At 42.3% G+C, this 17,500-nt stretch overlaps 1 protein-coding gene across 4 annotated transcripts in view; it reads left to right on the top strand.

The window, feature by feature from the left end:
• LOC143020942 (uncharacterized) overlaps positions 1-17,500 on the top strand; it is a 137,806-nt gene that overhangs the window by 108,697 nt on the left and 11,609 nt on the right. For all 4 annotated transcript variants that reach the window (XM_076177934.1, XM_076177933.1, XM_076177931.1 and 1 more), the window contains 10 exons: positions 148-319; positions 2,364-2,499; positions 4,155-4,260; positions 5,369-5,497; positions 7,362-7,497; positions 8,972-9,566; positions 10,730-10,849; positions 12,888-12,989; positions 13,742-14,009; positions 17,307-17,500. The exon at positions 17,307-17,500 is cut by the window's right edge and continues 316 nt beyond it. In XM_076177934.1, the coding sequence (XP_076034049.1) occupies positions 148-319; positions 2,364-2,499; positions 4,155-4,260; positions 5,369-5,497; positions 7,362-7,497; positions 8,972-9,566; positions 10,730-10,849; positions 12,888-12,989; positions 13,742-14,009; positions 17,307-17,500 (1,958 nt within the window). The remainder of the gene's footprint in view (positions 1-147; positions 320-2,363; positions 2,500-4,154; positions 4,261-5,368; positions 5,498-7,361; positions 7,498-8,971; positions 9,567-10,729; positions 10,850-12,887; positions 12,990-13,741; positions 14,010-17,306) is intronic.

Here is a 17,500-nt window from a genome sequence, read left to right as displayed (position 1 = left end):
TCCCTCTCCCTCTCTCCCTCTCTCTCTCTCATCTCTCTCTTTCTTTCTCTTTCTTCTCTCTCTTCCTCTCCTTCTCTCTTCCTCTCCCTCTTCCTCTCTCTCTCTCTCTCTCTCTCTCTCTCTCTCTCTCTCTCTCTCTCTTTTCAGTCGAGAAGTACATTTCGGTGAAGCCGTCTCCACACGGACTCAACGGTCCCCTGGCCCGAGCCGCTTCACGCCTACTAACGCCCCCTCTCAGCCATCCGCACACCCACGTCGGGATTCTTACGTTCAAGTATCGACTGGATTCGTGGTTGGGAGACTCCAACGCCACGCTCAGGTAATCACGTTTGAAGAACGCTTGTGGATGGAAGAGCTGGTTTGTCGACAGAGGGAGTAGTTAATGAATGGAATAAACTTAGTAACTGTGTAGCGAGCGATGACAATTGGTTGCTTTAAGAGAAAATTAGGTATAGTAAGGGACATGGAACTGTCTGTTGTAGGCCTTATGGTCCCATGCAGTCTCTTCCATTCTTATGTTCTTATGTAACAACAACAGATACGTTTCTTTCCATAGTTTTGGTTAATAGTAGGTCAGATTTGTGTATCCGTAGTATACTGTACGAGCAGTTCCTTTTTTTATGAAATGCTGTTGCCTCGGGCTTTGTTCTACCTTTTACTAAACAATCTTATTCCAATGACGTCAACCAGGACAAAACCTAGAAAATATATACCTAAGATAGATAAGATAGATTAGCTAAAGAAGTTATTTAACTGTTGTTGCGTAATTTCACGGCATTCGAGATCATCTGAGATCATTTGATTTCTTTGGACATCAGAAACAGGGCAAGAGTACTGTGGGGTTTCTTTGACATCAGGTTAAATTATTAAGTTGTTAATTTGTTAAAAAAGAAACATGTAGCTATCAGAACGTAGATTTACCTTGGAAGTAAATTGAGGCAATTTTGGCCAATAGCGTTGTCAATAAATGGAATAAGCATCTAAACAATGCGACTGAATTTAACGCAGCTCGAAGTTACTAAGTTTACTTGGATAAGTACCTAAGCAAATTTATTTATTTATTTTTTTCATCTGACCTTACAATGGACCAAAAGGTCTCCAGTCGGCAGTTTGTCATTCCTATTCACTGCAACTCGTAGATTATAAATAACTAAAAAATTATTGATAAGTGATTAATAATTTATTGATAACTGATTTATAAACAAAAAGTAAATAATGAAATTAGTGATGCATAATTAATGAATTGATAACTGAAAGAACTTTTAACAACTACAATCACTATTACATTTACCTCATCAACCAAAACAGCTACAATTGCAACAACTAATTTGCAACTTCAACAACTATAACATTTAAGATAGCAATAACAAAAAAAAACCAGTAACTATGAGAATTACGTAGACATCTTCATCATCGATAATAAAAACTACAAGAATTACAAATACAACATTTGCAACAGCTACAGCTGCAACTGCAACTACATCTACAACTAGAACAACTGTAGTAACTGCAACTACTACAAGAATAATAAACAATAACAACAACTACTTTAGCAACTACAATAACTACGACTACAGTAACAATAAAACTACAGCAGTTACAACTCAAGTACAACTCTCTCTCTCTCTCTCTCTCTCTCTCTCTCTATATATATATATATATATATATATATATATATATATATATATATATATATATATATATATATATATATATATATATATATATATATATATATACGACAATTACAACCACAACAAATATAACTACATCTATAACATATTCGTCAACTACTCAAATGCAACTAATAACTACAAATATAACTATGATTATATATATAGCAAATGCTACTGTAACAACTTCAGTATTTAAAATTATAACACATATAATCACTACAACCAGAGCAACTACAATTACAACTACCCCATTCACAAATACAACGACAACGGTAACTACAGTACCTAAAACAGTCGCAAAAACTATATCTACAGGAACTACAATGAATATAGTCATCATAACTACAGTTACAATCACTGTCATAATTACAACGATTATTACATACATAATCACAATCAAAATCACACACACACACACACACACACACACACACACACACACACACACACACACACACACACACACACACACACACACACACACACACACAATCAAAATTGCCATAACAATCATAATCCCAGCCACAATAGTTCAGAAAAATCCATTCGCTTGTACCACCCATGTCACCATTGCTTCATTACCACAACTCCTACTGTTACACAGCGTAGCCTCAGCTTTTCATGTTTTCCCTTTCTTCCTGTGTATTTGTGTTTGTGGCGGTGCCCGGCCCACCTACGCACGTACAGCGTGGAGACGGTGAGCGAAGTCGATCTGGGCTACGGCATCCAACGCTGGGCTGCTTGGCGCCAATCAGGTCACCGTGGGCGTCACTGGCTGAACGCTGCTGTTCTTCTCCCTTACATGGGTCACGACAGATATAAGGTGGGATTCCCTACGGGAACTCGATATCTTATGTGTTACTATTGGTTGTTGAGAGTTTCTGTGTTGCGTTGTGTTCTTTGTTGTGTCGGTGGAAACTTGGTGGGTAGACTGAGGCCAACGGGCACAGACAGAACTGTCGCCACCATTGTATGGGCCACGACAAGTATAAGGGAAGATTTCCTGTAGAATATCCTGCTTTTATGAGGTGCTGTTGATGACGACTTGAGTACAAGATCAAAATAGTTACCTGGTGGAGAACTACCAGTATTTGAGAAAATCTTTCCAATAAGCTCTGGGGGTCCATATCGTAAATATTCGTTTACTTCTGGTTCTTATTCCAATTTATTACTTTCAATTTTTATTCGATACTCTAGGCTGCAGAGGTATATACCCAAGTGTAGTGCCAAGATATGTACAAATCGCTTTATGTAATAAAACACAATACGATCTTGTCCATTTATTTAAACTTGTCACAAAATTAATGAAGAACAAAAACTACGTCAGCCGTTGACAAAGTAGGCCATTCAACACAAGGATAATGTTAGGTAATAATGAACACAATGAAGTTTGGGAATTACAGGTAAAATGTTTAATAGTAACAATGAAAACATGTGCTAGGTTAAAGCAATTTTTTATGCTCGTTTGTTTTTTTAAATCCGGTATTTGTAATTTTCACAGTCGTATGATGCATCACAGACACAACACAATCTTGCGTGTGTGTGTGTGTGTGTGTGTGTGTGTGTGTGTGTGTGTGTTTGTGTGTGTGTGTGTGTGTGTGTAAATAAATAATAGAAAATAGTAATAATAGGTTTATTGCAATAGCAGTGATACATTGACAATAATACAATAGAGTAATTATATGAGTAATACGCCTAGTCTAAGTTTTACAGTAATACGCTGACAATAATGCAAAACAGTAATTACATGAGTGATATGCCTAGTCTAAGATTGTGTGTGTGTGTGTGTGTGTGTGTGTGTGTGTGTGTGTGTGTGTGTGTGTGTGTGTGTGTGTGTGTGTGTGTGTGTGCGTGCGTGCGTGCGCGCACGCGCGCATCTATGTAATGATTACCGCCTCGATTTTCACTGACTGGATACCATCAGTCCCATAATGGCTGCCTCTCCCATAGATCTCTCTGCGAAGAAACACCAGACCGATGCCTGTGTTATATTAATGTAGAACTACGTCACTGGCTTGTAGCTATAGAAAGACCAGAGCAATCGTGGTTGTCAACTCCCGTTATATGAAGAGATGAAGGAAGTACAAAGTCGACAGAGATCGTAGAGAGACCCAGTCCGGGGACTAAGTGTCAGTCCCTCTGGGTTGCACTTCCAGATTAAGGTGTGGATGTTGACGGGGTTTGAGGATGGGTGGTAGGGAGGTGATGTGTCTTTCTTTTACATCATCCTTGTAGGACCACCCCATACAGGTATCACTCGTTGGACCCAAATACATATACATCACCGTGTAACTACAAATGTTACTATAAGCCTAACATCTCCATTGACCATGGATCTACCAGTAAAAAATGTTAATATTCGTTTATATGTCGTCAGATTTGAATACATGTTTAAGCATGCATTCATACATACTTTACATTAACAAGAGTGTTTAGCTCCTTTGATTCTAACGACGGTGCACCTGATCCATCCCACAGGCAGTCTTCCTCGTGTCCGATGACAACCACTTCCACCAGTCGCAGCAGATCCATTTGGCGGACCTCAAATTCGCCTTGCACTCGCCAGATGACCTCGCTATGTTCGGTGTGTTACTCTCTGAGGTTCTATGAAATAAACGCACTGAGTTAAAGAAGTCTGTAAAGGGAAAGAGAGATACAGAAAGTATAATTCATGCAACAAAACTTTAGACTTGTTGATCTCTAATATCTGTCTACACACACTGAGGTACTGACTGCATTTTATCATGCAGGTGTAATTGCATAGTAGCATGCAACCAATGGTTTAAGGACTGTTTTCGGGCGTCCCTACAGACCTCGTTTGTCTCTGTCACAGTAAAACCTCCATTCCTAGAAAAATTAGGTTACTGTTTGTACTACCCCCATTCCTCGGTTATAATGTTTCCCTAAAACTGTCATTTACCACTTTAAGTATACCTTTTCTTCTCCCATGGGTTTCCTGTGGTAAGGGGAGGAAACTATTCTATCACCGTAATTCTCATGCAATTTATAAGAAGAAATGGAAAAACTCCAACCCGAACACTGAAACTTGAGTCATTACATGTGTGTGGTTGTGGTGCAAATGAGAGTAAAATTAAATAGATTAGTGACATGTTTATGAGAAGGAAGATGGATGTGTTAGAGTTAACTGAAACTAAGTTGAAAGGGAGGGGTGATTCTGGGTTTAGGATTGCGGTGGGGGGAGTGTCGGGAGTGAGGAGGGGGCGAGGGAAGGAAGGAATTGTTCTGCTGGTATGTGATGAGATAGGAAAGTGAGTGATGAAGTGGAGGAAAGTGTCTTCAACGTTAATGTGGACGAAAGCGAAACTGGGATGAGAGATGTGTATTTTTGTGGGTGCATTTGGACCTGGTAGTGAGAAAAGTGAAGAGGAAAGGGAGGATTTTTTAGTATATTTAAATGAGTGCTTAGAGGGAGTAGAAAAGAGGAACTACTATTTCTAAAGTAGTGGGAAAAGAACTATACAAAGACCGTGAGGAATGGAGAAGACTGTTAGAGTACAACAACTGACAGGCGTCTGGTCAGAAGTGAGAAATACCTCACACAAGAGAGTTGATGGGTCGGTTGCGTGGTTGGATGGTCGATTGCTTGCTTGCTTGATTTATTGATTGTTATTTGCTGTATGTAATGCTCACAAATTTGTGTCAAACCATTTCCTAACACTGATCTCCGCCAGAGGAATATCTGAATTGTGAATTCCGGGCAACTTTATGCATCTGGGCGCAGAGTAGTACATCCGGTGGGCGGTTTTCCTGGGTCTATACGCCCACCTCCACCCACGCCCGAAGGACTGGACCAATCACAGGTGGGTTATAAATTCATCCAAAATCTATTAGTTGATTTAAATTTGTCCTCACTACTCTGTTAGATACATTCGGTTATGTATATAATCGCCTATTTGTTAAGTTATTGCTTTATATATCTATTGAATTGCCTATCATTAATTTTGTTTTATTTCTTATATATTTGTCTATTTTGTTAATCCCATGGTATAGCTGGTCGACCGATGGAACTTGTTCAACTATTGCTAAACCCTTCAATAGAGTGACAACTTGATAGATCTTTCTCCTCTCTAAAACCAGAGGATTGAATTCTCCTCGTAGTGGTAAATGTGGAGGATCGGGAAGAAATTGGGTATCGAAAATGCGAGAAGTCTGCTCTGGGCAAATTGCTTTTAACCCTTTTGCTGGGCAGGTTTCCTTCAGCTGGTTAAAATCGCCTCCTGGCGACTAAAATGAATAAATACTGGGAAAAGAATCTGACGAAACAGGTCTAACTACTTCTCTGTGGAGGTTTTCCTCTGCTAGACGAAGCCGCTCTGAGGCAGTTAGAATGAACGCCAAAATCGTAAAACACATCAAGCGAAAAGATGAATTGTTCTTGTAACATCATCTATTGGTAAAGGAGCTCCAACTGCTACCCAGCTTCCAGCTACTTTTAAGCTGTTGCTGAAACACTGAAAACTGCTGCTGAAGTCCTTGTAGCTGATTCTAAATGCTCCCAGCTGCATCTAACGATGCATACTTTCTCTACAAGCCTGTCAAATCTATTTGTACGACAAAAGACCCTTCTAACGCTCGGAGGATTAATCCAATCTCGTTTTCATTTAGCAAAGATAAAGTGCTGAATATATTATCTTAGATATAGTGACAATAGCATCTATTTAAAGCAGCGTTTCCCAACCTTTTCCGACCATAGCACCCCCTGTTGTCATGTCTAAGCAATCCAGCACCCCTATCTTGTAATGCTTGATGATTTATTTTCTTGATTCCTTAGAATTGAAAAGAATTAACAATATTGTTTATGGAAGAAATACTCGTAAGAACACCCTAGAAAAATGAAATAGTATGGACATTTTACTGCCATATGTGCATATCTTCCCAGCATCTCCTATAATTGATTTCAGCACCCCAGGTTGGGAAGAGCTGATTTAAACTAATGATGGCGTACATTCCAGACATTTTCACATAACGCCAGGACAAACAGTACTCATTATGTCGTGACGCATCTACTCCCAATAGTGACGTCATTCTGAAATATTCTCAGCGACGCCTCGTAATTACAAAAACATTAATCCAACGAAAATCACTGATCACACACGAGTAGCAAAACCACAATTAAGATTGACAACGTTTAGTATCCGTGTGTGATGACTCGTGAACTACGCGTCTGTAGCAGAGAATTTAAATCTCCTGATGTTATAATTTTCTTTTCTTTCTTTTAGCACTTCAAGCTGCTACTAAAAAACTTGCAGCTGAGGAGAGAAGCCAAACGCAGAGTATGGGATCCAATGTATTTAACGTTTCAAACGCCCAGCAGGGCTTCTTCAGAAATGACATAGTGAACTTTTTTTTTTTTTTTTTTTATCTTTAAGGCTATCGACCTATAATGGGGTCATTAAGCCTGGCATAGTGGAAAACATGTCTCCCTATATAACCCGAGCTTGCGGGGAGAAACGAACATGAAACCGGAGTAAACACAATTTGCGTAAATTGCTCGTTATATAACCCGCAAGCTCGGTGTGTCCGCTATGTGATTTCTGGGCGAAACGTTAAATACATTGGCTCCCAGACTCTGCGTTTGGCTACTCTCCTACAGTGCAGTTGCAGTCGTTGCTGCTTTTACTCGACTTACAACTGACTTGAACATTTCTTCTGCTCCTCCTGCAGGCCACTACGTCCCTGGACGCTCTCCCTCAGGGTTCCTGTACGCGGACTCACTCCACGGTTCTGAGGGTCATGTAGCTGACCTCGTGTCCTGGCCGCTTCTTCTTTTGCCGCAACACAACTTCTCTCTTTGTTTCAAGTACGTGAAGGAGAGTTGGAGGACGACCTCGAGGACGAGACTCGAATTTACGATAAAATGAGAGAAATGGGAGGGGTTGCCGCCGAGGGAAGCGGTGACTAGGAATGGTCTAACTGTTGACAATAGACTTTGTGGTCACTCTCTATTTAGCCAGGTTTCTCTTCTTACCGAGAAGGACAAAGAGAAGTGTGAGAATGGGACGAGGCTAAAGAGGAGAAGGAGAGGGAGGGGAAGGCGAAGAGGAGGAAAGGAAGAGGGCGGGGAGGAGGAAGGGGAGGAAGAGGGAGAAAATAAAGGGGAAGAAGGAGAATGGGGAGGAGAAGGGGAAGGAGTATGGTGAAGATAAAAGGGAAAAGAGAGGGAGGAGGGGAGAGGGAGAAAGAGTGAGCGAAGAAGGAAGAGAGGAGAACGAAAGAAGGAAAGAAGTAAGAGGGGAGGAAAGGGAAGAGAAGGAAAGAAAAGAGAGGAGGGGAGAAAAGGGGAGAGGGGAAGAGGAAGGAGGGAGGGAGTAGGGAGAGGAGGAGGGGAAGGGGGAGGAGGAAAGAGAGCAGTAGCCAGCTGTCATCTCTCTTTTTATTGGAAATATGAAAGGAAAATTGTTCAGAGAAAGAGAAAGAAAAAGACGTGTGTGTGTGTGTGTCGGTGTGTGTGTGTGTGTGTGTGTGTGTGTGTGTGTGTGTGTGTGTGTGTGTGTGTGTGTGTGTGTGTGTGCGCGCGCGCGCGTATGTGTGTATGCGTGGAAGGTCACAGAATTATCCATAGATCAGGTTATGTATGAACTCTAAGGCTCCCTTCACACTAGGCAACTAGTGACCGTCACTAGTGGCGGTCACTAGTTGCCTAGTGTGAAAGTCTCGGGCAACTGCAAGCAACAAGTGACTGTCACCGTGTTGTGGAATCCTTTCTCATCATCTCATTAGTCGAAAGAATGGCATCAATGGAGGAGGAGGTGCTTCTGTTGGCTTTGCTGGTCAAGAAAAAGAGACGGTCGGTGACGGCAACTGCCAGTGACGGTCACCTGTTACCGGAGCGGGCAACAGCCATAGCCTGTTGCGCAACCGGGCAACCGCTGTGACGTAGTGTGAAAGGCTCAATTTAAAATAATGGTAGACAACTAGTGACCGTCACCAGTGACGGTCACTAGCTGCCTAGTGTAAAAGGGGCCTTAGCTCTCATCCGGGAGGGTAATAGCTGCCAATCACGAATCTAACTAGTGGTCCAAGACCATTGGTAATGCTGTAACCTTATATATACACACAAACGCACGCACACACACACACACACACACACACACACACACACACACACACACACACACACACACACACACACACACACACGATCGATCTATATTCAACCCTTTCAATTGCATAAATCAACCCCCTTTCTATAGCCAGGAGAAAATAAGATACTGTATGTGGCACTTGAGGATAATTCCAAGAACCTCGCCTTGTCATTCTATGATGTATTTCAGGCTCTGGGTATTCCTCTACGGAGCCGACGTGGCGAAAGTGTCGATCCACGCGGCTCAGCAAGACCCCAGGTTGTCCAACCAGTACCACAGCCAGCGGCCCATCTCCTCCTCCTTCCACCACAACTCGGAGCTCTACCACATCGGCGGGAACCAGGGACTCGGTTGGATCCCCGTCCAAGTGCAGGTGACCAATGCGTCTCTGGCGGACCCACTGATGCCCTTCGTCCTCGTCGTCAGGGCCACTCGAGGCCCAGGGCCCGAGGGGGACATCGCCCTCGACGATCTTCAGCTTCTGGGTGGAACTTGCTCGGAAGGTTCCCCCGATGTCTCCCTCCTAGCAGGCATTCTTCAGAACCCTTCGTCTCTCCTCCTCACCTTTGGTCCCCCGCATACTACCCCAGGGGATTACGACCCTTCGGAGGCCCCCCAGGCGGCCCCCAGGGGGACAGAGTGCGCGCAGCTGAGCAGCTGCTCCGAGTGCGTATCTTCTGAAGAGGTGCTTTGCAGCTGGTGTGATCTCACGAGCAGCTGCTCGTTGTCGTCACATACCTCGGCCACCTCCTGCCCTAGTCACCATCTCATCCGCCACGCTAATGTAAGGTTCCAGGGTAGGGGCTGGGATTCCAGCGTCTCTATTTCAGTCTTCCTCTGTCTCTGTCTCTTCGTTTCTGTCTCTATCTGCTTCTCTGCCTGGTCCCCAGTCTTCCTTTATTTCTGTTTGTGTCTCCTTCTCTGTCCCTTCGTCTCTCTGTCTCTATCTGTTTATCTGCCTTTGCCTCAGTCTCCTTCTGTTTCCGTCTCTGTCTCTGTCTCTTTTTCTCTGTCTGTTTCTTTGCCTTTGGTTCTGCCTCAGTCTCCCTCTGTTTCCGTCTCTGTCTCTTTGTCTCTTATCTGTTTTTCTGCTTCTCTGACTTTCTGTCTCTGCTTCCCAGTCTCTGTCTTTGATCTTGTACTACTACCTCCTGTATCTTCGCTTCTGTCTTTACCTTTATGCCTTTCTCTCTCAGGTATAGTGATATATAGACAAGGCATAAAGGCAGATATATAGACACAGGAACAGGCAGTTACACAGACACATGCATAGATGTAGACACAGGAACAGACGCGGACGAAGACACACAATCCACCGGATCACAGACACACACATAGATATTACATACGGTACACTGGTAGCAGACATTACACTCACATCCACAAAAATGTTACACATACACACACACACATACGCATACGCACACACACAAAAAATAAACATTACCCAGACATCATCATACAATACATTAAATATACACAGCGGCAGTACCCATATACAGACATTACTCACACACAAAAACATCAAATATACATACGCATACACATGAACACACGCGTGCGCGCATGCACACACGTACATATTCACACATACACGCACATACACATAAAGACATTACATACTCATTGCACACAGAGACATTCCCCACACAGATATAAAAAAACACAGACATTACACACGCGCGCGCGCACACGCACTCCTCACATAAAAACGAGTTTGTGTAACATCTCTGTCTTACACAGTTCGAGATGATATATGAATGCTAATCGGAACGTATCCATTAAATCTGAATGATAGAATTTTATGTTAAGAATAAATGAACGAGTGAATAAACGAATTAAATAAGTTACTACACCCAAAAAAAAACATTAAAAAATACACAAACAAATAAGAAAATTATGAAGTGAAAAAGAAGAAAAAATCTAAATCTGCCTTCGTATCTGCAGAGTTCGGGAATCCGACAGAGTCCAGCGTCGTGCCCTCAGCTCCTCCCCCACCAAGTGAAGGAGATCCTTGTGCCTTCAGGGACAGCACCTCACTTGTCCTTCGGCGTACAGAACCTCCAGGTAAAACTCTACAGTTTCGAGATCTCATATATATGTCTCGGAGCAGAAAGGTTGTGTTGTTGCCTATATCTGTGTATTTGCATGTAAACACTTACCAAGGGAATTGACACCATCAAAATTGACTAAATTTCCACACTGCATACGAATCAGACAAGAAGTTATGGTCTCAAACTGTCAGGAAGTACATTTAATGGGCTGCTGAAGTTACATGCAATCACTGCGTGAGGGACCTTTACAGAACCAAAAAACGCAGAAATAACTCCATTCGTGGAAGGATGCTGAACCATTTTCTTACTTTTATTATTTTACCTTCGTTTCTGATGCCCTTAATAATAAATTTCTCCTTTAGCCTTTCTTGTGACCTCACCTCTGCTCATCTCAAAGTGTGACCTATAGCAGTGGTTCCCAAACTTTTTTTTTTCAGTTTTACAATTATACGTACTAAGTTAACCTTAATCCTAAAGCCGGGTACCGCAATGTTTTCTTGATTTTATTTTATTTTACTCTATTTTTTATTTTTTTGTCAGCCCTCCATTACCCCCGAAAATTTGTTACCTCCCCCCCCAGGGGGTAATTTACCCACAGTTTGGGAACCACTAACCTATAGTCAAGGAGTTCGGTATACGTCGTGATTTGCTACTAACAAAATCGACCTTAGTACAAGTCTTTTTCTCTCTTATTTTCCGTCCATGTGCTATTCTAAATTGCATTTTTTTTTACATATTCTGTATACAGTAAAGGAAACCGAATAGTATAATGAGTACCACTTTTAGGATTATAATAACGATTTGAATAAATTCTATGACACGTGGCAACCGTTGTTATAATCCTTAAAATTATATTCATTCTACTATACAGTTTCCTTTACTATATACGGAATATATATATAAAAAAAACTCAAACAGCACATAGATGGGAAATAAGAGAGAGAGAGAGAGAGAGCGAGAGCGAACACAGATTGTACATCACTTCGTGTTTACTCTTAATTTGAGGAATCGTGATACCATAACGCATTTCCAGTGTACATTTGTTGGGAAACATTAATTGTCCCCTAGAGGAACTTGTCGTCTACTCCCGTGAGAACGAAAAACACGAAGACAGGAATATACACCTCGTTATCTTCAATGCGACCACGACTGACAGAAGTTTCCGCTAAGCTTTGTTCGACCGGTGCGTATTAGGAACTAATTCGGTTGTTGGGCAAAACTAGAGAGGTGATATTCACAATGGAAGAAAAGACTGACTTTCTGTTTTCCCAGAAATGACTTTTAAGTAAATTGCTGTTATGGTGCCTGAACCGTCCTTTCATTAAAAAGAAAATGAGGACAAACGGAAAAGATAATACGTTTTGTCTGATTCTACATCCGTCACCCTCATTATTCTTACCTGCGCCATTGTACTTGACCTTATGTCTTTCCCTGTGCCTACCCCTGCATCTGTCCCTACATCTGTTTTTGTCCCCTGTTCCTATTTATACCCCCTGTCCCTGCCAGTCCATGCCTGTGACTGACTGACTTCGAGACTAACTTTCAAAATCTCCGCATTTCTGGACGACAAATCACTTGTTTGCGTACTCACCTGTGGTCCTCGCCACACCGATTTGTCACATATGTTTGTGCGTTAAGTTTCAAAAGGCACTTCACATACACACCGTACAGAAAGGGTGGCGTTAAGCCCTTGTCACACATACGGGACTCGAATGAGTTCGTTTGAGTAGATATACGACTTAGGCCACGATATTTCATTTTTCGAATCTCCAAATGTCAAATCACCTTTACGTTATATATTGAGCGACTGAATGACGAAGTAAGAGAGGCTAAACCTACTCGACTATCAGACACTTTGTTGAATTGTAGACTTGGGGAAGTCTAGAACTCTGTCAGCGAAGTCGTCGTCCAGCTTTTCAAAATTACAACATTTGACGAGACTCTTGAAAGCATGACGGGGGAAGTGACGAGACAAGTGCACACGTCAACCCTCCCTCTTTCCATCGAACTTCGTCAGCAGTGTTTTGCTCCTGAATCATCTCTGTCCATAGGCTCAGCAATCCCGTCCGGAAGAATCCGGTTGGCGATGCCAGATCCACACCACCAAGGACCCCGAAACCAAAGAGGACTTCAAGCTTCCAGCCGTTTTCCAGGTAATCTAAACCCCTGACGCTCCGTACGCTCGTGTCCTTCTGCAGTTCACACTTGTGACGTCACGTCCGGTGGAGACTGTTTTCGTACACGAGATTGAAGATATGTGTGATCTCAGTCTGTACCTCTTAAGTCTGTGTTCCATGCATTAAACGCACACACACACGCACACATACACACACACACACACACACACACACACACACACACACACACACACACACACACACACACACACACACACACACACACACACACACACACACACACACACACACACACACACACACACACAGTGAAACAGTTAATGCCAGAACTATACACGAATTCAAAAGCAAACTGGATGTGGAGAGATACAAAAACGGGTCAAAACGAGCATAGCTCTAGTCCCGTAAAATACAACTAGGTAAACACACACACACACACACACACACACACACACACACACACACACACACACACACACACACACACACACACACACACACACACACACACACACACACACACACACACACACACACACACACACACACACACACACACACCGTCGTGATCTCGAATAACCATGGGCACCTAAGGAGGCTTTCGCACGTCACGGCCACGTGCGAAAGCGTCCACAGACACATATGGTTATTTGAGAGAACGACGTCGTGTCGTGGACGGCGCACGTCGAAAAGTCGGTACGTGTGAAACGAACCTTACTCAGAAATCTGCTTCTTTTCTATCTAAACTCGCCTATTTCATCCCTCAGGGATGGGTCTACGATATTGGGATGGGCCAAGACAATGGCATCGGGATGGGCAGCATCCGATGTGACAACGAGGACGGGCAGATGATTCTGTCCATCCCCACTTCTTCAACTTCCACCACCACCACCCCAACCACCACCTCCTCCTCCACGTCCTCGTCTTCGTCCTCGTCTTCGTCCTCGATCCCGTATTCTTCCGCGACACATGAGGTGCAGGTTTCCTTGATTACTCCAGCAGGAGCCATATTGGATAACCCGGCAGGAGTTCACGGTAGGTTGTGACGAATCTTCAATGGTTTTCTTAGGCCTAAATGACGCGCCAATACTAATAATAGCAGCACTATTATTGAAAGCAACAGTGAAAATTCTTCGGTGCTTTCTTAGGCCTAAATAACGCACCAATACTAATAATAGCAGCACTATTATTGAAAGCAACAGTGAAAATTCTTCGGTGCTTTCTTAGGCCTAAATGACGCACCAATACTAATAATAGCAGCACTATTATTGAAAGCAACAGTGAAAATTCTTCGGTGCTTTCTTAGGCCTAAATGACGCACCAATACTAATAATAGCAGCACTATTGAAAGCAACAGTGACGAATCTAAAGTGATTTTCTTAGGCCTAATAATAGCAGCACTATTAATGAAAGGAACAGTGATGAATATTATCATTAACTGTATTTAGTAATAGCGATAATATTAGTGATGATTATTCCTAGGCCTAAATACAGTAGCCCAAGTACTGGTAATACTATCAGTGTTATTAATAATTGTAATATTGGTAATACTAAATATAGTGGGAATGACTATTTCACTACGTAGTGACACAAGTAGTAATAGTCGGGATACTATAAAATATTTACACCGACCTGAAAGGGCACATGCTCCTATCCAGTCCATGATGAAGTCAAGGCTAATCCCTCATTACCTACTTGTAACTTCTCTCCAATAATGTCAAATTAACCCCGCCCCTTTCCCTGATCTTGGTCTGTGATTGGTCGTCTTCAAATAGGTAAGGATTTGCTATAAAAAGTTGTGAAGAATTCGCGCAAGGAGTCACTTAACTGAGACCCAGGTCTTCACATCTGTTTTTCTATGTGCTTAGACATCTGGATAATTCACTGACATCTGCAGGATTCGAACGTCGAAACACGATCGAATACAATTGGTCGTTATGAATTGTATATACCGGAGGTTTTATGAGAACATAAGAATGAAGGAGATTAAAAGAGATCATAAGGCCTACACTAGGCAGTTCCATGTCCATTTCCACCAGTTATCCCCATCCATAAAATTGTCTAACCTTTTCTTAAAACAACTCATAGTTTCAGCGCTCACTACATGGTTACTAAGTCTATTTCACTCATTGACTAGTGTATTGGTAAACCAGTTCTTGCCTATTTCCTTCTAAAACCTAAATTTGTCCAATTCAAATTTATTATTGGGAGTCCTGCTCAGTTGTCTTAATATGATGGCCTTGTTTGCTTCACTCTTGTAAAAACCTTTGATCCACTTGGACACCTCTATTAGATCACCCCGCGCGCTGCGTCTTTCCAGAGATTGTTTGTTAAGGTGCCTCGTTGACAATCTCGCGTTGACATTGCACGCTATATTCCATGTATTGTTCTATTAATACTTGGTCAAGGGTGTTATATTTCGGTTGATTCATGGATGAATGTGGAACTTAATCTTTTTAGGTGATTTGTTGGCTGTTGACCCCAGCGTATTTACTACATTTTTAGCCTTGCAAATGGGAAGAATGGCTAGTGGTCTCTTGCTGGTAATGGAATGTAGGCGTCTAAATGGATAGATGCCACCTTGGGGGCCGCCTTGTCGGTGTTTCTGTCGATATTGTCAGATGAACATTCCCATTTGGACGCTAAAAAAAAAAAAAAAAAAAAAAAAAAAAATGCTACAAACCAAATATTAAGATTAATAAGGTTTAAGGTACATTGTGTTAAGTTAGTTTAGGTTTGGTTTGATAAGAGCCTGTATGGTTAGCGCCCAAATGAAACCAAATCGTCTTGTCTTGTTTGTTTCCGGAGATGCCAGAAGCGGGTGGAGATTTCTGTGAGTCAAGAATGCCTTTTGTGGACCAAGGGCTAGCAGGACTTGAGAGGGAAATTGTTTTTGGAGAACTCCGTATATTTGGTATGATTATATACGATGCAAAAGACCTGTGGGCGGAGAAGATGAGGAGGCGTTCACCGGTGAAGAATGGCACAATGAGGGAAAGTTTAGTCTCCTCTTAGTATGGGGAGGAGTCCCTTTCTGGGCGTCTGGAAAGGTGCCTTTGATCTATACTCAATTGAAGAAGTTTAGGGTAAATGATGTCAGGCTTAGGCGGAGGTGTCTTGTCATGTTATAGTGCGTATTATCTAGGCCTGGAGCAATTGTCTTACAGTTGGAAAGAGGGGTGTTTTATTCTGATTTATTTTGTGGTGAATTGTCGGTTGTAATAATGGAGGAAGTGAGAAGCGGTGTATGTTGGTTCAAGGATAGTCTTTTAAAAATATGAGTGAGGGTGCGTGATTTGTGTTTTTGTTAAATGAAATTCACTTGCTAAAGTTCCCGGCTACTTGGGGTTGATATTAGTTTGGTCATTGATTTGAGGAACGGAGGTAAGGAATATGAGTGTTTTATTTTGAGAGTTTTAGGATTCTTACATGTTTACGAGGTAGGATTCTGGGAGGTAATTGCTGGAACGTAGATTTGTCATGACCTTTGGCGTGTTTTTTATATCTTATTTATTAATTTATTTATTTATTCATTTATCTATGTATTTATTCTTATCATTATTTTATTCTATTTTACTTTATTTTATTCTATTTTATTTTTTATATATATTTTTTATTATTATTATTATTATTATTATTATTTTTAAGAATATGGAATTCTCGAGGGTTGGCCTGCGTGAGGCCATCATCACTTCTGTATTGGCTATGCCCCGATCTGGATTCCACCAGGGGACTGTGTGATTCAACATGGTCTTGGGTTACGTATTGATGTCGTGATCGATAGCTATTCACCTCTCAGATAAGAGCCCCTATATGGCCCGATCTACGGGTAATGCTGACCTTACACACACACACACACACACACACACACACACACACACACACACACACACACACACACACACACACACACACACACACACACTCACACACTGTCAGTATGGCGGTACCGGCGGTACCTGGTTCGAATCCTGTCCAGGGCTGATATTATTTCAGTATCGCTGCGCTTCGAATCGTTACTCTAACTCTCGTGGGCGGGAAGTCGGGTGTGTGTGTGCGTGTAAGGGCATAGCATTACCCTTAGATCGGTCATACGAGCTCTGAGCTCTCTTCCGGGAGGGAAATAGCTGTCGATCACGAGTCCAACACGTGATCCAAAGACCAAGGTGAATCACAAGCATACACAGCTTCTCAAACTACAGAACTGGGTTCCGACTTGCAGCACATTTTCATTTTTATTTCAGTGTTGTACCACCTGTAAATGCCTGTTGCTGTGCATTTGCATGTAGAACATTTCACGTTAAATCAGAAAGGCGCTATCGTTCTTTACAGTTCTGGTTTACGAATGCGGTGCTATGGCCTCTGACTGCCACGGCTGCAGCGCCATCAACGAGACCTACAGCTGTGGCTGGTGTCAGGCGACCCAGAGCTGCACCGTCAGGCAGAAGTGTGAGGGTACCTGGCGAATGGACCCAGAGGGCTGCAAGAAACCTCCGCCTCCCAAGAAGACCCCGACGCCACTCTCT

The sequence above is a fragment of the Oratosquilla oratoria genome, chromosome 41, assembly GCF_046742065.1.
Source record: "Oratosquilla oratoria isolate Oo_2021 chromosome 41, ASM4674206v1, whole genome shotgun sequence".
In the NCBI taxonomy this organism is placed as follows: Eukaryota; Metazoa; Arthropoda; class Malacostraca; order Stomatopoda; family Squillidae; genus Oratosquilla; species Oratosquilla oratoria.
Note: the sequence above shows the minus strand (reverse complement) of the source record. Positions and strands in the feature narration are given on the sequence as shown.